Source organism: Cryptomeria japonica, chromosome 5 (genome assembly GCF_030272615.1).
Source record: "Cryptomeria japonica chromosome 5, Sugi_1.0, whole genome shotgun sequence".
Taxonomy (NCBI): Eukaryota; Viridiplantae; Streptophyta; class Pinopsida; order Cupressales; family Cupressaceae; genus Cryptomeria; species Cryptomeria japonica.
In genome coordinates, this window is record NC_081409.1 from 290,416,185 (window position 1) to 290,440,507 (window position 24,323).

General features: G+C 37.8%; 1 protein-coding gene across 1 annotated transcript; it reads right to left on the reverse strand.

The window, feature by feature from the left end:
* Nucleotides 1-643: 643 nt before the first annotated feature.
* Nucleotides 644-2,179, reverse strand: LOC131045804 (methyltransferase FGSG_00040-like). The gene has a single exon (XM_057979464.2). It carries the CDS (start codon nt 2,177-2,179, stop codon nt 644-646), a length of 1,536 nt encoding a protein of 511 aa, XP_057835447.2.
* Between the last annotated feature and the right edge of the window lie 22,144 nt (nt 2,180-24,323).

Sequence of the window (24,323 nt, forward strand, 5' to 3'; positions counted from 1 at the left end):
TCTCTTTTGATTATTTTTCTAGTAGTCATCTATCCAAGAGAAATGTACGAAATAATAAATAAGATTGTTCTCAATGCATTGTGTGTCTTTACAGGTTTTTGAGATTTGAAATATAATTAATATAGAAACAAATAAATAAATTAAGAAATATGTTGAATAAAAACACCCATCAATATGATGATGATGATAGTGCAAATTTATCATTAGTTTTCAAACAAACGCATATACAGAAAAGTTCATTTCATTATAAATTAACAATAAAAACTAATAGCACATAACTGTATAACTAAATGAAACAGACACGATATCAAACAAATTATGGTAGCCATTCTTTATCTGTGCAAAATGAAGGACAAACAAACCAAACAAACCAAGATCAAATAAATTACAAGATATCACTCCTGAAACCAAACAATGAATGAGATTGCTGGTATAGACCCAGAAACAAAACGTTTTCATGTTTAGTATTTTTGAACCCTGTAATGCTCATAAGACCTCAACAAGTCGTGCCATGAAAGGCCTGCTCCATTCAAAAACTTTAAGGGAAAGACAGATTGGTAATCATAAAATTCTAATTTCATGGGGAAATCCAAGAATCTAGAAGCTACCAAAAACACTTCAAAAAATCCAAGAATCTAGCAGCTCAAACATCACTACAAGATTGTACACTTTGCACACGGCGTGAAATGAGGGCCCCAATAAATTGTTCATTGTGTGTCCCAAACACTCTCACACAAACATCTGTAGCTTGGGCTAAAAACTTCTCTACAGCCGACCCTTCATTGCCAATCTGTTGCTTTAGCTCTTCAAACATTTGGTCCACCATAGCAAGGGTTCGAACCTCCCCTGGCACGGTTGTTACAACGGCATTCAGTATTTCATCCCTGGACACAATGGGATCCACGGAAGATATATTGTACGATTGCATTCCGGCCCAATATGCAGTCACATAGGACGCCCGAACCCAACTCTTTTCTTCTTCCTTCATTCTAGGGTACTTTGCCAGTACTTGCTCCATTTTTTCAAAGACCTGGACGAATTCTGCACATTTGGGAAGCTCTCTAGGAAAGTCTTGTCCTGCAGACATTGTGGCGTTGGTTTCCTGTAGCGCGTCATGGCGCAAAGACTCAAACTGTGCATTCAAGCTCTCCAGAGCAGTGCTGAGAGACTTCTCCAGACCACAACGTCTGCACTTGCACTCAAAACCCCAGGACCCACAAATCTTCTCTCTTCTTGATTGGGGAAGCAAAGCGTCGAAGTAAGAGATGGTGATCTCTTCTCTTTTCTTGATTGGTTTTGCCGCATGTAAGAACATTGTTTTCCCTACATGAAGTCTGGTCGCGTTGGGAAGGCACGAGTGATTGATAAATGACGGCAGCAGCCACAACCCGCTAAAACCCAACATCTCTGCGTCTTCTGGGCGCTCCTCCATAAATTTCCTGTATTCCACACCGAAAGAGTTTCGGGAAACAATGTCTCGGATCCCCTGCTCCATGAATTCTACCAGCACCACTGTTCTTTCTTGGCAATTCGTATGAAACAAATCAATGGCCGGCAATGAAGAACGAACTTGTAAAGAACCGTCGTCCAGTTCATAAAGCTGTTGGCTCAGTTTCCGCGATTTCTTGGCAGCATCCAAAACGGCGTGTACAAGATCTTCCTGCAAAGAGCCCTTTATTTCGTGACTCTGAATATGAATCTTGAGAGGCTTAAGCACGCGATTGACAATGACAGCTGCGTTGCTCACTAATAACAGCTCACCGACGCTAATGTCTTTCGTTGCGAAGAGCCCTCGACCCCTGATCTTGTTGATCTTGTTGATCTCGACATCCCCAATGAACTCCTCAATCTCTGGAGGCGGCTGCACTCCGAGCAAGATCTCCGAAATGTTGTACTCCCTGCCTACATAAGCGGCCTTGGACTGTCGCAGAGCATCTTCAATATGTGCTTGGGCGGGGCAAGCCTCGACGGCTATTTGCAGAAGATGGCATGCCTGGTCATAGCTTCTGAGAGCGCTGTCTTTTAGGTGGGTGGCCAAGGCATGGTCGGGATGGATCTGGAGACTCTGGTTGCAGAGCTCTAACGCCCGCTCGAAATCGCCCATTTGGATGAGCATCTCCATATCAGATTGCTCCGAAGCATCTTGTTGTGAGCAGAGGCCAGACATGTTGTTGTTCATGGTTGGAACTGGGGAATTGGAGCAATACGAGTCTTGAAGATTGTATTGAAGTAGTGCGTAAATATCTTTTTATAACAAACGACCGGAAGAATAAGGCTGCGGTTCCATGGATAAGTGGGCATTGTTCCTTTTTAATATAACTAATTTTAATATAAATATTAATTATAATATAGTTAATAATGAATTTACAATGATATTATTAATCTATTATATTAATTATATTGTGTTATCTCTTCTAATATTTTTATTAAATATATTTAAGATGTTTATATTAGTTTTATATAATTTAATTTTCAAATTTGTTTATATTTATATTACATGAATGATTATAATTTTTAACAAATTGTATTATATCATATTGCACCTACTTGGTGTCGCAGGAGATCTATCGAACTAATTATTATCTCTAACATATCTAATCCCTCCAGCAAAACCAAAAAGTGAAATTGTTCAAATTAAGAAAAAGGTTTTCTAAAGATTGGATCTTTCTGATGGACTTAGGTATTATGTCTATCAAATTGTTTAAATGCAAAATTGAAGCTTTTAAATTTTGGAGGTTTCCTATAGCCTTGGGAACTAACCTTTTCAATTGGTTAGTGTCCATGTAAAGATTTTCAAGCTTGGCCAGTGTAGTTATTATGTGGGGTAAGGTTTTCAAGCTTGGCCAATGTAGTTATTATGTGGGGTATGCTTCCTATCAGACTATTTGTGCCTGGTTAGTGTCCATGTAAAGGTTTTCAAGCTTGGCCAGTGTAGTTATTACGTGGGGTATGCTTCCTATCAGACTATTTGTGCCTAGATTTAGAAGAGTTAACTCAGTCAAATTTGCAAGTCAAATTTGCAATGTGATTGGAAATGGCTCCCTTCGATTTGTTCACACTCTGACCATAAGAATCTCCTTTGGATTTGATCCAACTTCTTTGCCTAGACTGTTAGAATATGAAATAAGGAAAAAAGGTACACTAAAGCACTCTAGAGTAAAGCTCTCAAAAGTTGAAGTTTACCTACATTACTTAGAAGGGCTCCTTTCCAACCCCACCAATTTTCTTTGGATTTTTTCAAGTAGTCCCAACCAAATAGAATTCTCCACTTTACCATACATGAGAGGTGAGCCTAAATATGAAGTCAGAAAACTAGCAATTTGACAATTCAAAGCTCTAGCAATGTGAGCCTAGAGATTAGGGGACACATTAATAAAGTGGAGAGCACTCTCATCCAAAATGATTTTTTGTCCAAACCAAGTGACATACTCAAATAAAATAGGGATCTGTCATTTACCTTCTTTTTGTCCAAACCAAGTGACATACTCAAATAAAATAGAGATCCATCATTTAAAATAGAGATCCATCATTTACCTTCTGCCATTGACATTTAGCCTAGTAGAAGAGTATAATTAAAAAATTGTTGATGTAAATAAATCAAAGGGGGGAGGGGGGAAGCATAAATTTGTGTCACCCTTTGGGTTGACTGGTGTAGTCTGGCCGAACTTAGTTCGGCCGGACTATTTTCCCACCACGTAGTGCCCATTGGCACAGTTTTGGTACCTACATGGCACCAAGAGTTTGACCAAACTAAGTTATTAATGTGAAGAGTTCGACCGAACTCGCCGTTTCACCATGAGGTAGCAAAATCACAATTTTGTTTGCATTTTTGAAACTTTTCAGTTTTTCTCTATTTTTCTTTAGGAATAATATTTATTTATAAAAATAAAAAAATACCCTATTTTAGAGCTCGTAGTTAGGAATTCGGACATATAATTTTTTTTTTATGTTTATTAATTTTAATATTTTTTATTTTTATTTTTAAACGTCGCAAGTAGGTTTTTAAGTTAAAAAAGAGGCTAATTTGAAATTAAAAAAAAAATGAAAAGATAAGGAAATAAGGGGTCTCTTTGTCTAAGGCCTCCTAAAGACAAAAAAATATCCCTAAGGATAGCTGTTGACTAAAATAAAGGACATGGGTGAGCAAAAGTATACCTCAACCATTTTTAGAAATTTGCCTCCAAAACTAAATCTGGTGAGGACCTTAGAAAGGAATAGGCAAGAAACCTTGTCATACGCTTTGGATATGTCCAACTTTAGGAGCATGCTCTCTTTTTTACTATTATCCATAGAGTGGAAGGAACTATGAACCACAAGAACATCATTAGAGATTTGATGGCCAAGAACAAACCCTTCTTGATGTTGCACAAAGTTGTGTCAATCTTTGGCCTAACTAGCGTGGTCTGGTCGATATTACTTTAGTCGAACAAAGTTCAGTCGAAGTATTTTTCCACCATGTGGCATATGTTAGCGCAATTGTGGCGCCTACATGGTGCCAAGAGTTCGATTGAACTAAGTTATAAATATGAAGAGTTTGGACGAACTCGTCTATGTGTCAGGTGATGTGGCAACAAAATCACCATTTCATCTGCATTTCTGAATTGTTTCACTTCTACTCTATTTTTCTTCAGGCAATTTTTTTTTTTACAAAAATAAAAAAATACTCTTTTGTAGAGCTCAAAGTCAAGAATTTGGACATATAATTTTTTTAATTTTGAATAATTTAATATTTTTTTTGTTTTAAACATTACAAGTATTTTTTTTTAAGTTAAAAAAGAGGCTAATTTGAAAAAAACTATTAAATGATATTAATTTTTTTTAAAATATTATTTTCACTAAACGAGAAAATCTTCTCCAAAATGGTATAATATTTTTTTTCAACTTTGTCAAGAGTTGTGCAAAAGCATTCCATGTCCAATTATAGATCTTGGAGTTGGGACTTTGCATCTTTCTTTTGGGCAAAAATATTACCAAAATAGGATTTACTTGAACTCCTCAAAGTCTTCTTCAATAGTTTTAGTTTACAAGCGATTCTAAACATAATCGTACCCTTAACATAGGTTGAACTTTAACTAATACACTATTTTACTTTTCTTATTGGTAAAATTATGGCTTATTATCCATTTCCTATCTTACATGACTTAAATATATTTTATATCGATATGGACAAGATTGTAGACTATTTTTTTGATCAATTAAATAGAGAAAAGAGACTTCACCTAAGTACAAAGATATAAATAAAGATAAAGGAAAATTTAATAATAAAGGCAAAGAACCAAATTAGATGGTAGAACTAGACCATTAAAATAGAGGAGGGAAGTCTATAACAAGTAAGGGATTTTAATCTACAGGTACCAATTGAATTTTATAAACAACCATCTAATTGTGAGCATAATCCATACTAAAACTCTTTACAAAATAAATAGCAACCTATGAAGATTGAGTTGAGTTATCTAGCTAATTTAAATTCTTAATCTAATCCATGCTCTTTCCCTTATGACATTAGGGAAATTTGACCCAAGCCCCCTTAAGTTGGTGCATCAAACTCAATAAAGTTGTCTTTTCAAAGGTATAAGTCAATTAGCCCCTTAAGTTGGTGCATCAGACTCAATAAAGTTGTCTTCTCAAAGGTATAATTCAATTAGACCAATATTTTTATACCAATCATTGATAGCTAGATATTGAAATTTAAATTTAACTTCTCAAAGGTATAATTCAATTAGACCAATATTTTTATACTAGTCATTGATAGCTAGATATTGAAATTTAAATTTGAGTAAAATATAAGTAAAATATATGATTTCATAGATATCGTAGAGGGTCTATTTTGTTTTAAATTTTAAGACTTCCTTTGAAAAAAAATATTTTCTTTAATAGGGTTTGTGCTTCTTTTAAAGATGCAAAATGTGTACATTCTTACAATAATAATAATTGTTTTGGTTTGTCTGTCTTTTGTTATGAGGCTCTTGCATCTCTCTCAACAAATTTAAGATGATAAAGACACCTACCCCTTTTTATTATTTCTCTAGTAGTCATCCATCAAAGTGAAATGTAACAACTAATAAATACCATTCTTCTTAATGTAATATGCACCTTTACAAGTTTCTGAGATTTAATAATATAATTGATCTAAACACAAACAAGAGGATTAAGAAGCATGATGAATAAATTTTGCACTAGCATGATCACGATTGTAATGGTATAAATTTGGATGTTACCAGATTCAAAAGAAAAAAGAAAAAAAAGATGAGAATATATACAAAAGATAGTTGTAAAGCGGAAAAATCGAACCCTAGTCATTCTCCCCTCCCCAACTCTGAGGAGGGAGAAGGGAGAGTCACTAGGGTTGATGGTTTTCACTTAGGAGGGACTTTACATTCAAAAGAGGGGTTGAAACCCACAAGATCCAATCCCACGCAATGCAAGATTGGATTCTATATGAGTTTCAAGGGTTGTGATAGCAAGGATACCCTCTTTTGTAAAGAATGTAGATGGAAAGATTGAACTAGGAATGCATAGAAAGTGAGAAAGATTCGCTTATAAACTGAGTTAGGGATATAGGATGAAGCTGCGAACCTGGAATTAGCAGTAAAATGTCGAGACGGCGCTGTCTCGCAAATTTGAGCAAAAGTTGACGGGACGATGGCGCCCGGCGTGCACACGGTCCTCCGAAAAATCCGCGAAATGAAGGGGGATTTGTTCGTCTCTGCACAAGGATTCTAGATCTTCAATTTCAGCCGCGTACCTGCAACCTACACACAGAAAAGCGAAGACGATTGGGGGGTTAGGGATTAGGGGTTTGCCCTTAGGTCAAACCCCGGTTTTGGAATTAACCAAGAAATGAGAAATGCTGTAAACGTAATGTAAAACAAGTACTAATACCTTGTTGTAAGGATGTCTGTATCCTTATATGCGAAGGTATAGATGTTGTTGTTTGTTGTATGTTGTATGTTGTAGCATGTAGTGTGTTGTAAGTGATCTCCTCTTCAATGGTTGAATCCTTGTCTTGAATGCAACACTTAGCCTTGAATGGAGACTTAGAATGATCAATTGCTTGAAGGAATGCTTGAATGCTTGAATGCTTGAATGTTTGAATATCGTTTTCACCTTTTTTTTTTCCTCCTCAAATGAGAGAGGAAAAGTAGTTTATATACTTGCCAATTAGGGTTAAAAGACTGATTTTCCCAACCTTAGGCCGACCAGGAAATGTTATTTTCCAATTTGCAAACAAAAAGGCCCGAAGTCCCATAGGAGACCGGGCCCAAAATAGGGTCAGGGACCAGGGCGCTGGGTGCCATGGTCCTAGGGGACCAGGGCACTGGGCGCCCTGGTCCTGAAGGACCAGGGCGCTAGGCGCTCTGGTCCCACCTCCCGGGACAGCAGGGTGCAAAGGAGGTTCAGGCCAGGGTGCAAGAAAATGCAGTTTTTGGTGTCATGAGCAAGTTTCGGGGTCTCCATTTAGGTTTAGTGTTGCCTCGCCATTGTGAAGACCCAAATGCAGTCGAAATTGCGAGTGTCACAATTTTAGGACGCTACATTTAGCCCCCACTTTAGCGAGAGTATAAGCGTACGCTCATACTTCCGGTAAAGTACAAGGAAACAACATTGAAAAACTTTCACCACGTCAAGGAAGCAAGATACACCAAGCCCCTAGTGGACTAAGGATCTTACGACTTCGATTGACAAGGTAAAAGGGAAGATCACGAGGGAGAACCATGACTGTCAGTAGCAAGGTTCCCTCACTATGAGTCATGCAAGAAAGATATCAAAAATTTTCAAGGCAAAACTAAATTTGTCAAGAAATTTTCAAGTATCTTGAAAAGATATGAACGGGATGTATGAAAATGTAAAGCGGAAAAATCGAACCCTAGTCGTTCTCCCCTCCCCAACTCCGAGGAGGGAGAAGGCAGAGTCACTAGGGTTGATGGTTTTCACTTAGGAGGGACTTTACATTCAAAAGAGGGGTTGAAACCCACAAGATCCAATCCCACGCAATGCAAGATTGGATTCTATATGAGTTTCAAGGGTTGTGATAGCAAGGATACCCTCTTTTGTAAAGAATGTAGATGGAAAGATTGAACTAGGAATGCATAGAAAGTGAGAAAGATTCGCTTATAAACTGAGTTAGGGATATAGGATGAAGCTGCGGACCTGGAATTAGCAGTAAAATGTCGAGACGGCGCTGTCTTGCAAATTTGAGCAAAAGTTGACGGGACGATGACGCCCGGCATGCACACGGTCCTCCGAAAAATCCGCGAAATGAAGGGGGATCTGTTCGTCTCTGCACAAGGATTCTAGATCTTCAATTTCAGCCGCGTACCTGCAACCTACACACAGAAAAGCGAAGACGATTGGGGGGTTAGGGATTAGGGGTTTGCCCTTAGGTCAAACCCCGGTTTTGGAATTAACCAAGAAATGAGAAATGCTGTAAACATAATGTAAAACAAGTACTAATACCTTGTTGTAAGGATGTCTGTATCCTTATATGCGAAGGTATAGATGTTGTTGTTTGTTGTTTGTTGTATGTTGTATGTTGTAGCATGTAGTGTGTTGTAAGTGATCTCCTCTTCAATGGTTGAATCCTTGTCTTGAATGCAACACTTAGCCTTGAATGGAGACTTAGAATGATCAATTGCTTGAAGGAATGCTTGAATGCTTGAATGCTTGAATGTTTGAATATCGTTTTCACCTTTTTTTTTTCCTCCTCAAATGAGAGAGGAAAAGTAGTTTATATACTTGCCAATTAGGGTTAAAAGACTGATTTTCCCAACCTTAGGCCGACCAGGAAATGTTATTTTCCAATTTGCAAACAAAAAGGCCCGAAGTCCCATAGCAGACCGAGCCCAAAATAGGGCCAGGGACCAGGGCGCTGGGTGCCATGGTCCTAGGGGACCAGGGCGCTGGGCACTCTGGTCCCACCTCCCGGGACAGCAAGGTGCAAAGGAGGTTCAGGCCAGGGTGCAAGAAAATGCAGTTTTTGGTGTCATGAGCAAGTTTCGGGGTCTCCATTTAGGTTTAGTGTTGCCTCGCCATTGTGAAGACCCAAATGCGGTCGAAATTGCGAGTGTCGCAATTTTAGGACGCTACATTTAGCCCCCACTTTAGCGGGAGTATAAGCGTACGCTCATACTTCCGGTAAAGTACAAGGAAACAACATTGAAAAACTTTCACCACGTCAAGGAAGCAAGATACACCAAGCCCCCAGTGGACTAAGGATCTTACAACTTCGATTGACAAGGTAAAAGGGAAGATCACGAGGGAGAACCATGACTGTCAGTAGCAAGGTTCCCTCACTATGAGTCATGCAAGAAAGATATCAAAAATTTTCAAGGCAAAGCTAAATTTGTCAAGAAATTTTCAAGTATCTTGAAAAGATATGAACGGGATGTATGAAAATGTAAAGCGGAAAAATCGAACCCTAGTCGTTCTCCCCTCCCCAACTCCGAGGAGGGAGAAGGGAGAGTCACTAGGGTTGATGGTTTTCACTTAGGAGGGACTTTACATTCAAAAGAGGGGTTGAAACCCACAAGATCCAATCCCACGCAATGCAAGATTGGATTCTATATGAGTTTCAAGGGTTGTGATAGCAAGGATACCCTCTTTTGTAAAGAATGTAGATGGAAAGATTGAACTAGGAATGCATAGAAAGTGAGAAAGATTCGCTTATAAACTGAGTTAGGGATATAGGATGAAGCTACGGACCTGGAATTAGCAGTAAAATGTCGAGACGGCGCTGTCTTGCAAATTTGAGCAAAAGTTGACGGGACGATGGCGCCCGGCATGCACACGGTCCTCCGAAAAATCCGCGAAATGAAGGGGGATCTGTTCGTCTCTGCACAAGGATTCTAGATCTTCAATTTCAGCCACGTACCTGCAACCTACACACAGAAAAGCGAAGACGATTAGGGGGTTAGGGATTAGGGGTTTTCCCTTAGGTCAAACCCCGGTTTTGGAATTAACCAAGAAATGAGAAATGCTGTAAATGTAATGTAAAACAAGTACTAATACCTTGTTGTAAGGATGTTTGTATCCTTATATGCGAAGGTATAGATGTTGTTGTTTGTTCTATGTTGTATGTTGTAGCATGTAATGTTTTGTAAGTGATCTCCTCTTCAATGGTTGAATCCTTGTCTTGAATGCAACACTTAGCCTTGAATGGAGACTTAGAATGATCAATTGCTTGAAGGAATGCTTGAATGCTTGAATGCTTGAATGTTTGAATATCGTTTTCACCTCTTTTTTTTTCCTCCTCAAATGAGAGAGGAAAAGTAGTTTATATACTTGCCAATTAGGGTTAAAAGACTGATTTTCCCGACCTTAGGCCGACCAGGAAATGTTATTTTCCAATTTGCAAACAAAAAGGCCCAAAGTCCCATAGGAGACCAGGCCCAAAATAGGGCCAGGGACCAGGGCGCTGGGCGCCATGGTCCTGGGGGACCAGGGTGCTGGGCACTCTGGTCCCACCTCCCGGGACAGCAGGGTGTAAAGGAGGTTCAAGCCAGGGTGCAAGAAAATGCAGTTTTTGGTGTCATGAGCAAGTTTCGGGGTCTCCATTTAGGTTTAGTGTTGCGTCACCATCGTGAAGACCCAAATGCAGTCGAAATTGCTAGTGTCGCAATTTTAGGATGCTACATTTAGCCTCCACTTTAGCGGGAGTATAAGCGTACGCTCATACTTCCGGTAAAGTACAAGGAAACAACATTGAAAAACTTTCACCACGTCAAGGAAGCAAGATACACCAAGCCCCCAGTGGACTAAGGATCTTACGACTTCGATTGACAAGGTAAAAGGGAAGATCACGAGGGAGAACCATGACTGTCAGTAGCAAGGTTCCCTCACTATGAGTCATGCAAGAAAGATATCAAAAATTTTCAAGGCAAAGCTAAATTTGTCAAGAAATTTTCAAGTATCTTGAAAAGATATGAACGGGATGTATGCCCCCCTACATTAAAGCAATCACACACGCCTCACCGGGGGTGATTGCTTTAAGGTAGTGATACATATAAGAAAATGAAAAAGGGAAAGGAGCACGTTATCACAAGGATTTAGCCCCCAAGTGTGAGATAAGCCCAAGGATAATAGACACAAAACACAAAGCACGAGGTGACTTCGCTTTCCTCGGGGTCAGTATGCTGTATGATAATTCATGTATATCATATGTATGTATGCATAATTGTTCTTCATTCCCCAATCAAGGAAGGTCACCTAGAAGAAGGGAACACATGTGTCTTTTGAGTCAACATGAGAGAGATCGAGAGATCTCAATGCTTTGCATCCTCCTCAAGTAGACAACACTAAGGACAACAAATAGAAGAATGAGAATAACACATAGAAGAAGTAACGAAAGAGAGGGGGAGAGAATCTACTATGCTAATGAAACTAGTCTAGCACGTCATCTACCCCCCGATCTTGCTGATCAATGTTTCGGGAAGGCAGGGAACACGCTAGAGGAGGAACATCCAACACAGCAGATGGAGCTATCACAAGATCCAAACAAGGGCTATGTTCATATCCCAAGCCGCGGTGTTCTTGTCTAGGAGCTAGGATAAGTGCTTTAGAAAATTCGTTAGATAAATGGTTATCAATATCAACAAGTTCATATTCACTATCAAAATGAATAGGAGAAGTAGCATTTTCATCATGAATAACATTTTCATCTATATCATCATCAAGATTTATAAAAATAGGATCTTTAACTCGCACAGGATCAAGACCATCATGCATCTTATGTTTAGGAGATTTCGGCTCAATCGTCGGCTGAGGAGAAAATGGAATAATGCTTGTTGAAGGTGTTTTTGGGGATTGCAAAGTTTGAGCTCTAAGATGACGCTTTCGCCGGTGTTCATGTGCAGAACGATTTTGTCTAGTCTTAGTAGGAAGTTGCGAAGATTGAGGAGGAGGAATGTTCTCATCCTTATCACTTGGGTGTTTAGGTTGTGGTCTCTTAGGTTGAACAATAGGAGAAGAGGAAGGTCTCTTCTCTCCATAAGAGGAAGGAGGAGGAACTGCTCCATATAAAGGAGGATTATTTGGTTTTGGAAGGAGACCAAGTCCATCATGACGAGGGATAGGTCTACTTTTAGGAAGTTTATTAATCATAGGCATAGTCACATCCATAGGGATGGGTTGGGAATCTTCTTGAGGAAAGACATTAGTTTTATCTTTCAAAGGAAGAACTTCCTTCTCAAGAATGATAGGAATGTCAAGTTTGGGTGTTCTAGGTTCACTTAGAGATAGGATCATATCTGTTTTCCAGTTTTGATAAGATTTGAAAAGATGATCACTTCGCGGAGGAAGAGATTGGAATTGTTTAGGCCAAAAGTAATCAATAGGAACGCTAGAAGTTCTTTCAGCTGGTTTAAAGAGACTATGATTGATAGTAACAACTTCACCATTATGGGAAAATTTCAAACACTTGTGAATAGGAGAAGCAATAGCTTTCATGGAAGATAGCCAAGGATAGCCTAGCTTCACACGAAATTGTTCGGATGATGGAATAATAGCAAAGTTCACATCAAGGGATTTGTTATGAACTTCAATAGGTAATGTAATAGAACCAATTGCAGGAGAAGAAAATGCATCAAATAATTTCACAACCACATCTGTTTCATCATAGATTACTTGATTCAATTGCAAAGTAAAAAGAAATTCTTCAGTAATGACATTAACCATACAAGAAGAATCAATAAGCACTCCATGGCAAGGTGTATTCTTGACTTTTGCAACTATATATAAAGGACCATCAGGTGCCCTGATAGTTTCACTAGAATCAAATGTGATGGAAGGTTCTTTAGGGATTTTCTGCTGCTCTACAAAGTTAATCACATTCGAAGTCATGGACACAAGATCATCAGGTGAGATAGAGGAATCAGTAGTATCAATCGCATTAGAGGTATGAGAAGGTAATGGATCAGTGAAAATCTAAAGATTTTGGTTAGGAGGAGCTACAGATGTATTGCCTTTATCATTCACACCAAAAATAGAGATAGTATTATTATCAATCAAATCTTGAATTTTCCCCTTTAATGCAAAACATTTTTTAGTATCATGCCCAGGTTGACGATGAAATTGACAAAAAGATTTGTTATCAAAATAAGGTGAAGTAATCTTTGTAGGATCAATTTGCCTTATAGGAGGAAGAGTAAGCACATTTTGTTCCAATAACTTATTCATAATACTATGCAATGATTCATTCAAAGGAGTAAACTTTCTTTCTTTCTTGAAAAACATAGAAATAGGAGACACACCTGATGTTGCATTCACATTGTTGTTGATGATGTTTTCATTGAATTTAATGGACTCTCTGTTCGGTTTAAACTTCCCAAATGGTTGTTGACTACTATCACCCTTATCACTCGGAGTCATAGGATGTGATTGTTCCATTTGACTCACAGTCAGTTGATAATTGTGAAATTTGAGCATACAAATGCTTATATCTACCAATGAAATCAGTCACTTTTTCTTTAACACCTTGTTTACAATGCATTAAATCAATCAAAGTAACTTTAGGACTTATATTGTTTTGAAATTGTTGAATGAAAGCATTTCCAAGTTGTTCGAAAGAAGTAATAGAATAGGAAGGCAACGAGCAATACCATTGTAGGGCTTTGTCTCTTAATGTTCTAGTAAACAATTTTGCAAGCAACCTTTGGTCATAAGCAAAATCAGTACATATTGTTTGAAAGGTCTTAACATGTGTTAGAGGATCACCCTTACCATTATAAAGCTCCAAATGCGAAATTTCAACATGTTTAGGGGGAACAGCTCGAACAATGTCAAGAGAAAGTGGACTCGCAACATCAAATGTGGGCACACTAAACTTAGATTGATTCATAGAGGCAATTTGTTGCTGTAAAGAAGAGACAGTTTGTGCAAGATTGTTAATGGTCGCTTCAGTCGAAGAGTTCATATTAGACGTGTTAGATTGTGATGGAGGTGTTATGTTATTAAAAGAAGGTAGAGAGTAAGGTGGTGGGACACTATGATAGTTAGTCATAGGAGATGATTGGACAGGAGGAACACTACAAGGAGGAATGGAATGATTAAATGAGTTGCCCCCTTGCGTCATGTTCATTTGTGGTGATATAATAGGAACACTCATTGAAGGAATGAATGAAGAAGTTGGATTGAATGAAGGAAGAGGGTTAATTGAAGAAGAGGGATTGCCCCCATGACTGGTGATCATAGGAGGAATGTCTTGTGTTGAAGTAGTCATTATGTTTGATGTAAAAGTAGGTATACTAGCAATAGGAGTCGTCAAAGGAATAGAATGATTGTCTTGAGTAGGAGGTTGTGTATAACCTAAGGTTTCGGCACAACTTTTCATAGGCATCACATTTGAATCCACAATGTGTGCAATACCACGCAAAATATCAATTCCATTCTTATCACTTTGAAGCATACGTTTTAGACCCTCAATTAAAGGAAGAGCTTGACTATCAGGGTATTCTTGAGACATCCATTGTCGAAAATCGTTAAATCGGTTATCCAATTTTGAAAGTTGTTCTACAGAAACCTCATGGAGAGCTTCTTCATCATTAAGAGGATTAGAGGAATTACCCATGTCCTCGTTAAAAAGACCATTCAAATTAGGTTCCATCTCCTCAGTAATTAAACCTTGGAAGGACTTAATTCTAAGGCTTCGTCTAACGGGAATAGTGTAAGTAGGGCTTATTGTTGTAAAACTCATGCACTAAAGAGAGAGAGAAGATTTTGAATTTTAGAGGTAGCAAATTTCAGTAAAACTAGCCAATCTTCTAGATTTAAGTTGTTAAATACAATCAGGACAATCTCCCAAAATTTCGGAAAAAATGTCTGGGACCATGGCGCTCGGGGTGCACAAGGTCCTCGCAACTTTTTTCGAAATTTGCAGGGATGAAAGTTATGATGATTTTACAGCTAACCTGAAAAAATTGAGTGATTTTACGATCTGTAGATAGGCCAAATTAAAGTTGCAATCTCAAAATTGAACCCTACCAAGATTGTCGAAAAATGCAAAATTTGAATTTTGAAAAAGAGAGGGAAACTGAAATTTTGAATTTTATGATTTTAGAGGGAATACCAAAAGCAATGCAAGTTTTGAAATTTGAAAGTTGACTCAATTTCACACAAAATTCAATTTTGAAAGCGGAAATCAAAGTTGTTGTAATTAAGCACTTAATTTCAAAAGTCACAAATTGCAAAAATTTGAATAAATCACTGAAATTTCGAATGAATGATAACACACTTTTCATATTTAGGACTGTAAGAAACACAATTTTGACACAAATTTCAATTTCAACAATTTTTGAGTGATTAGAAGCCTCAATCCAAGCAATCACTAGACCAACTTTGACTGTAATTTTGAAGGTGTTAAAATTGATAAAAACAGCCAAAATTCTGGATTTTAGCAGGAAAATACAGTAAGATCTCGCTCCCGAAATTTCGGAAAAAATGTCGGGGATGATGGTGCTCGGAGTGCACATGGTCCTCGCAACTTTTTTGCAAATTTTCAGGGATGAAAGATATTGTGATTTTATTGCGGAATCCAAAGTTACAATTGATTTGGAGATGTTTTGATCAGTGAAATTGTCGGACAAAGGTTGAATCAAGAGGGTTTCAAAAATTAGGGTTTTGACACTTAACCACTTAATTTTCAAAATCAAAGCACAAATATGAATTGATAATTTGTAATAGAAGGGCAGATCTGAAACAAGCATTAACAATTAAACATTTCACAAGTTTAATTACTTAAAAAGAAAATTTAGGGTTTTTATGCAATTAACCTCTAAAATTTTGCAAAAGATCAAACATGGAAATGTAATCAAGGAATCCAATTTTCAGATCTAACTATGAATAATCAGAAAGGATGTTCACGTCGGGTTCACCAAAATGTAAAGTGGAAAAATCGAACCCTAGTCATTCTCCCCTCCCCAACTCCGAGGAGGGAGAAGGGAAAGTCACTAAGGTTGATGGTTTTCACTTAGGAGGGACTTTACATTCAAAAGAGGGGCTGAAACCCACAAGATTCAATCCCACGCAATGCAAGATTGGATTCTATATGAGTTTCAAGGGTTGTGATAGCAAGGATACCCTCTTTTGTAAAGAATGTAGATGGAAAGATTGAACTAGGAATGCATAGAAAGTGAGAAAGATTCGCTTATAAACTAAGTTAGGGATATAGGATGAAGCTGCGGACCTGGAATTAGCAGTAAAATGTCGAGACGGCACTGTCCTGCAAATTTGAGCAAAAGTTGACGGGATGATGGCGCCCGGCGTGCACACGGTCCTCCGAAAAATCCGCGAAACGAAGGGGGATCTATTCGTCTCTGCACAAGGATTCCAGATCTTCAATTTCAGCCGCGTACCTGTAACCTACACACAGAAAAGCGAAGACGATTGGGGGGTTAAGGATTAGGGGTTTGCCCTTAGGTCAAACCCCAGTTTTGGAATTAACCAAGAAATGAGAAATGCTGTAAATGTAATGTAAAACAAGTACTAATACCTTGTTGTAAGGATGTTTGTATCCTTATATGCGAAGGTATAGATGTTGTTGTTTGTTGTATGTTGTATGTTGTAGCATGTAATGTGTTGTAAGTGATCTCCTCTTAAATGGTTGAATCCTTGTCTTGAATGCAACACTTAGCCTTGAATGGAGACTTAGAATGATCAATTGCTTGAAGGAATGCTTGAATGCTTGAATGCTTGAATGTTTGAATATCGTTTTCACCTTTTTTTTTTCCTCCTCAAATGAGAGAGGAAAAGTAGTTTATATACTTGCCAATTAGGGTTAAAAGACTGATTTTCCCGACCTTAGGCCGACCAGGAAATGTTATTTTCCAATTTGCAAACAAAAAGGCCCGAAGTCCCATAGGAGACCGAGCCCAAAATAGGGCTAGGGACCAGGGCGCTGGGCACCATGGTCCTGGGGGACCAGGGCGCTGGGTGCCCTAGTCCTGAAGGACCAGGGCGCTGGGCGCCCTAGTCCTGAAGGACCAGGGCGCTGGGCGCTCTGGTCCCACCTCCCGGGACAGTAGGGTGCAAAGGAGGTTCAGGCCAGGGTGCAAGAAAATGCAGTTTTTGGTGTCATGAGCAAGTTTCGGGGTCTCCATTCCGGTTTAGTGTTGCGTCGCCATCGTGAAGACCCAAATGCGGTCGAAATTGCGAGTGTCGCAATTTTAGGACGCTACAATAGTATACTTGTAAAAGGGGATGATTGCATAAATCTGTGTTTCTTTATAGCCAAATAATACATTTTGTAGGGAAATTAAAGCTCACAAAAGTATTACTAAAAAAAAGAATGGTAAAAAAATTTAAATGTGTTGGTTTGTGTGTTCAAAAGAAGTCAAATAGCATATAATGAATGCCACTCGCATTTAATAATTTTTATCTATTGAAAGCATGAAAAAACTAAAATTACTATTGTCAAATTTTCAATACTTTCATTGTAAAATGTTATAATTTAAACATATTTATGATCATGTCCAACATAAAATTGTCACTAATTTAAATTGATAAAACAATACCTAATTCTTGAAATATATATAAATTTTAACTAAATAAGATTATATTTGAATATATTATACTCAATAATAACAATGCGTAAATTCTAACCTAAATAATTTCATCACTTGCCACAAAACTACTAACACCATACTTCCAATTAACAAACGTAATGAACTCATTTGCAATTGACGAAACACAATGCTAAGATTTCTTACAAGTGTTCTGATCATTAGTGTCTATATAAATTAATGAAACTTAATAGCGAAAAAGTCCAAATTGTTGGAAGTGGAGTCCAACGGACTCCTTCCTCTTGCCGCCAAAACTCTTGGCTCTTCAACTTCTCCTTGCAAGCTCTTTAAGAGCTGATTGTATTTCATTTGTAGAGTGATTTTTTGGAGCTGCTTGCAACTTTGTATGTGTGTACAAACTAGATTGGTTATTAATCTATTGATTCCCCTACTTCAAGTGTGGACGTAGGCAATTGCCAAACCACAATAAATCTATGTGTCTCATTTATCTGTGTTGTTTGTTTATAATTTTGTATTCTTTGTTGTTTTAAATTCGTTTCTTCATCCTAACAATTGGTATCAGAGCGAGGTTAGATCATTGTTTATATTTTGGTGGTTGAAATTCTAGAATCATGGAAGAAGCGAAGATAGAGAAGTTCTCCGGTCAAAGCTTTGGGTTATGGAAGGTGTAGATGGAGTCTATGCTGATAAAGAAAGACCTTTGAATCATGCTTGAAGGGAAAGAAAAGAAGCTAGCTGGGATGGCTGATGAAGAATGGGAAAAATTAGACAAGAAGGCAAGAGCGACAATTTTTCTCTCATTGTCCAACAATGTTCTCTTCAATGTCATGGGTGATGCAACAACAAAAGATGTATGGGATAGACTCACAGCCATGTATGAAATAGCATCGACTGCAAATAAAGTCTTTATCATAAAGCACTTGTACAAACTAAAAATGAAAGAAGGATGTGCTATGGAAAACCACATCAATGAATTTAATACATTGATTAGTCAAGCGACTTCGATGGGGATGACACAAGATGATAGAGCCAGGCTGTTCTTTTATTATATTCTTTGCCAAGTAGCTGGGATGGCATTGTAATAGCAGTTAACACATATATATCTAGTAAAAATAAGTTGGTTTTTAATGATGTAGTAGCTACTCTTCTCAGCAAGGATTTGAGAAGAAAGATTGATGAACCTTCATCCAGTGAAGCCTTAACAATGGTCAGCACCAAAAATAGAGGTAGAAGTCACAATAGAGGCAAAAATAATTACCATAGATGTTCGAATTCAGCAAGGAGATTGAAGTCTAGAAACATAAATGGTGAATGTTGGTTTTGTGGCAAAGTTGGTTGTGTGAAGAAGGATTGTAGAAACTTCAAAAGGGCGCAAGAGAAGGTGCAGGACAGCAAAGCAAATACAGTCTACAATAAAGATGATAGTGTACTAATCCTCTCAACAACTGACACTACTCTGGATTCATGGGTGCTTGATTCTGGTGCCTCCCATCATGCTACCTCATGTCTTGAAGCGTTCATTAACTACCATGAAGGTCATTTTGAAAATGTTTTCTTAGGAGATAACAAAGCTTGTGAAATTATAGGCAAAGGGGATGTATTGCTACCATTAGAAGGTGGTAAAATATGGCTACTCAAAGATGTTCACCAAGTCCCAAAATCAAAGCGGAATTTGATATCTATTGGACAACTCTTTGATCAAGGTCTTAATGTAAATTTTCTTCTAGATACATGGAAGGTGACTCATGGTCCCATGTTGATTGCAAATGGTAATAAAGTGGGTAGTCTATACATATTTAAGACTCATGCTGAAGTGGGAGCTGCAATTGTGATTGAGGACATCAAAGTGGATCTTTGGCATCAAAGACTTGGGTGTATTAGCAAGAGAGGACTTCATGTTATATGCACACAAGAAATCAGCTTCCGGGCCTCAAACTTGTTGAATTAGCCTTTTGTGAACATTGCCTTTATGGCAAACAAAAGAGAGTTTTTTGAAAGGTGGGCATGACACAAAGACAACACTGCTAGAGCTTGTATACTCGGATATTTTTGGGCCTACCAAGGTAACCTCCATTGGAGGAGATAACTATTTTTTAACCTTTCTTGATGATTGTACAAGAAAAGTATGGATGTATATGCTTTCTAAGAAATCTGAAGTCTTTTCAAAATTTAAAATTTTCAAAGCTCTAGTTGAAAATCAGATTGGGCATAAGATTAAATGTTTACAAATCGATAATGGTGGAGAATTTTGTTCACATGAATTTGATGATTTTTGTGTTGATAATGGGATTATAAGAATCAAGGTTGTTCCTTTCACTCCTCAAGAAAATAGTGCAGCCAAGAGGATGAATAGAACAATTCTTGAAAAGGCACGGTGTATGTTGTCAAATGCAGGTTTAGGCAAGGAATTTTGGGCAGAAGCGTGTAACATGATAGTGTATTTAATCAACCGAAGTCCCTCATCTAAATTGGATTTTGGTATTTCAGAAGAGGAATGGCAAGGGAAGAGGATTTCATACTTGCATCTTCATGTGTTTGGATGTGAAGCCTTCTTGCATATACCCAAGGAAAAGAAAACCAAATTGGATCCAAAGTCGCTGAAATGTATTTTTGTGGGGTATGGCAAAGAGAAATTTGGTTTCAGATTGTGGGATCTAGATCACAAAAACATTGTTCATAGTAGGGATGTAATTTTCCATGAGACCTCCTCCCTCGCACTACAAGACTCAAATAATTCAGAGAAAGAATATGTCCCTATGTCTTTGTTTCAAAATTTGACTACCAGCGCTCTGCCTCCGATCTCTCATTCAGTGGGAGCCCCTATGACATGTACCTCAGTTGAATACAATTCTCAGTCTGAGAATGAAGAAGTGAGTGTTGACAATGGTTGCTCTCCATTTAATTCTGAAATTGGGGGTCTACAGAACAGAGCACATCCTCCCCACACTAGCACTCATGACGTAGAAAATATGGAAGATCACCCTTACGGTGAGCATTTTGGCTCACATTATTCCCAAATGGTTGGGCATTCTTCATGGTGGTCTGCAACTCCACCGCATCCTGCATGTTGTGCTTCATTCTCCCCACGACATGTTGCGAAGTCTTCACATGCAACACACCCACCTCCATCTCCATGGCAACCTTTCCTGCCTCACTCCTCGCATGACTTGCTACCACGGGAACCCTGCAGTCTCCTCCATGGGCTGCCTACAGGGTCCAACTCCACAGTCCCACCGTAGATTCACCCTCCCATGCAAGTCGTGGAGGATGTTGCCATGACATCAAGCTCCTAACACACTCTCCCAATGCACGTTGTGGATGAAATTTATGTGGGTTCTCCCTCCCCCAGTGAGTCTGCAACTCACGTGGATAAAAATCCACATGATTTCGAATACCCTGTAGATAGGAAAACAAACAGAGACATTACCAGAAACAAAAACAGAGACATTACCAAGAAAAATAACACTAGGAGTGATGTCGATTTGCATAAATTAAATGATTCTACTATTCAAACAGAGAATCAATTGAGGAAATGTACTAGACAGAGGCGACCTCCTACAAAGCTCTTCGACTATGATTTATTGTTTTGTGAAGAAGTTGAACCTACTTTGATAATATTTGATCAAACAAAGCCTACAACATACAAAGAAGCTTGTAAAATTGCAGATTGTGATAACTGGCATGCTGCAATGTGTGAAGAAATGGATGCACTATTGTGAAATCAGACATGGGATTTGGGGCAACTTTTGCCTGACACAAAGGCATTAAGAAATAACTGGGTGTATAAACTAAAAGATGAAGTCGGTGGTCGCAAAATATTTCGAGCAAGACTAGTTGTAAAGGGATACGCTCAGTAGCAAGACCTCGACTTTAAAGAAATTTTCTCGCTAGTAGCCAAAATGAATACCATCCGAGTAGTATTGGGCTTAGTTGCAGCATGGGATCTTGAACTTGAACAGTTGGATGTGAAGACAACATTTCTCCATGGCGATCTTGATGAGGAACTATTTATGCATCAACCGGAAGGGTTCATTAAAAAAGGGCAGGAACACCTCTATTGTAGATTGAAACACAGTTTGTATGGGCTTAAGCAAGCCCCTCGGCAATGGTATCTTAAATTTGACAAATTCATGATTGATCACAAGTTTACTCGCAGCGAGTATGATCCTTGTATCTACTTTAAAAAATTCCTAATGTCAAATTTGGCATACTTCTCCTTGATGTGGATGATATGCTAGTGGCCGACACAAGCATGAAGATTGTGAGTGAACTTAAAACTCACATAGCAAACGAATTTGCCATGAAAGATTTAGGGGCAGTAAAGAAGATTTTAGGAATGACTATTTTTCGGGATAGGAAAAAGAGAGAACTCAAACTATCTCAGCAAGATTACATTAAAAAAGTATTAGATAGATTTGGTATGGTAGATGCTAAGTCTGTTTGCATACCCTTAGCCTCTCATTTTCAGTTATCTTCTCAACTGTGTCCAAAAACACAAGAAGATAAGGAGTTTATGGACAAAATTCCATACAAATCTGCAGTTGGCAGTCTTATGTACACTATGGTGTCTACTTGTCCGAACATTGCTCATGCCATGGGAGTGGTGAGCAAATTTATGGCTAATCCAGACAAATTACACTGGGAGGTGGTCGAGTATATCTTGCAACATCTCAAGGGTACTTCTAATTTTTGCTTATGGTTTGGGAAGGACAAGGCAACTTTGCAAGGGTTTACTGATTCTGATTTTGCCAGAGATCTAGACAAAAGAAACTCTACTTCAAGTTATGCTTTCACATTTGTCGGGGCAATGATTAGTTGGGCTTCAAAATTGCAACATACAGTTGCTCAATTGACTACGAAGGCTGAATACATAGCTCTTTCTGAGGGAGAAAAAGAGATGGTATGGTTGCAACTCTTGTTCAGTGAGTTGGGTTTGAAGCAATCAGGTTTTTCTTTGTTTGAATGCGATAATAGTAGTTCCATCTTTATGACTAAACATCAAACATCTCAGCCTCGGTCAAAACATGTTGATGTTCACAGTCATTATGTTCGCCATATGGTCGAAGAAGGAAAGTTTCATGTAGATAATATTCATACCAACATGAATCCGACTGATGTGCTCACTAAAGTAGTTAAGTGGGAGAATTTCAATTTCTGTCGAGCTTCTCTCGGCCTTTCCAATAATTGATAGCAGGACTGAGTGGGGGAATCTACTTGTTGCAGCAGTTCGTTGGCCTTCAGTGGGAGATTGTTGGAAGTGAAGTCCAACAGACTCCTTCCTCTTGCCACCAAAACTCTTGGCTCTTCAACTTCTCCTTGCAAGCTCTTTAAGAGCTGATTGTATTTCACTTGTAGAGTGATTTTCTGGAGCTGCTTGCAGTTGTGTATATGTGTAAACTAGATTAGTTATTAATCTATTGATTCTCCTGCTTCAAGTGTGGATGTAGGTAATTGCAGAATCACGACAAATCTATGTGTCTCATTTATCTGTGTTGTGTGTTTATAATTTTTTATTCTCTGTTGTTTTAAATTCATTTCTTCATCCTAAAACAAACACATAAATGTATAGGTAAATGAATGAAACAGACATGATATAAGACAAATTAGGTAGCAGTTCTTTTTCTATACAAAATGAAGAACAAACAAAGCAAGATCAAATATTACAAGTGAAATAACTCCTAAATCAAAAAATAACAATAGAAAGTCCCACAGGTGAAATAAAACAATGAATGAGATTGCTGATATAGACCCAGAAACAAAACATTTTCATGTATTTAGTATCTTTGAACCTTAAGACCTTAACAAATCGTGCCATAAAAGGCCTACTAAATTCAAACTTTTGAAAGGAAAGACATATTGGTAATCGTAAAATTCAAATTTCATGTAGAAATCACTAAAAACACTTCAAAAAATGGGTACATGTGGAAATCCAAGAATCTATCAGCTACCAACATCACTACATGATTGTAGACTTTGCATACGGCCTGAAATGAGTTCCCCAATAAATTGTTTTTCATGGTTGAGCTTCATTTAATTAAATCAAGTTAGAGGAGACGATTCAATAGTTGATTTTTTTTTAATAGTTGTAAATCTATTATTAGTTCTTATTTTTTAAAGTGGAGATTAATGTTTTCAAATCATCATTTCTAATTAATTTTTAATTTGAAAACTATGCCAAGATTTTTATCTTATGCTCTTAGATGATTTTTTCATTAAAATAATTTATCTTTTTCATTTTTCATTTTTCATTTTTATGATTGGACCCTCTTATTTTGCTAGGGGTTTTTCTGATTTAGGCAAATGAGAAATAAGCATGGAAAAAATTAAGAGACATCCACTAATATTTTCATTGCAACACCTAGCAAAATATTTTAAAGGCTTTGTACAAAACATGGTATTCAACAATATACTTTGTGTGCCTCGTCTTTACTTCCACATTTCACATACATACCTAGTAGCGCAGTAAAATGAAAAATATCTAGTGCAACACATGCACCATTCATTCCATGCACCCTTCACTGACTTCAACCTATCTTATCTTGGTAACCTCAGAAAAATGGTGCCTTCCTTCAGCTCGATTCTTTGTATTTTTAGTTCCCACCATGCCGACAGGATACTAATGCATTTGTTAGATGCAATTATTATTTTGAACTTGCCAATGAGAATAAAGTATTTATCAATTTCTCATTTTTTTCTAAATGTTTTGGTTTTTTACAGATTTACTAATTCATATAAAATTATTTATTCTAATTTCCATTGGAGTGTGCCATTAATTTTTTTTATAAAAATAAAATAAAACTAATCACATTA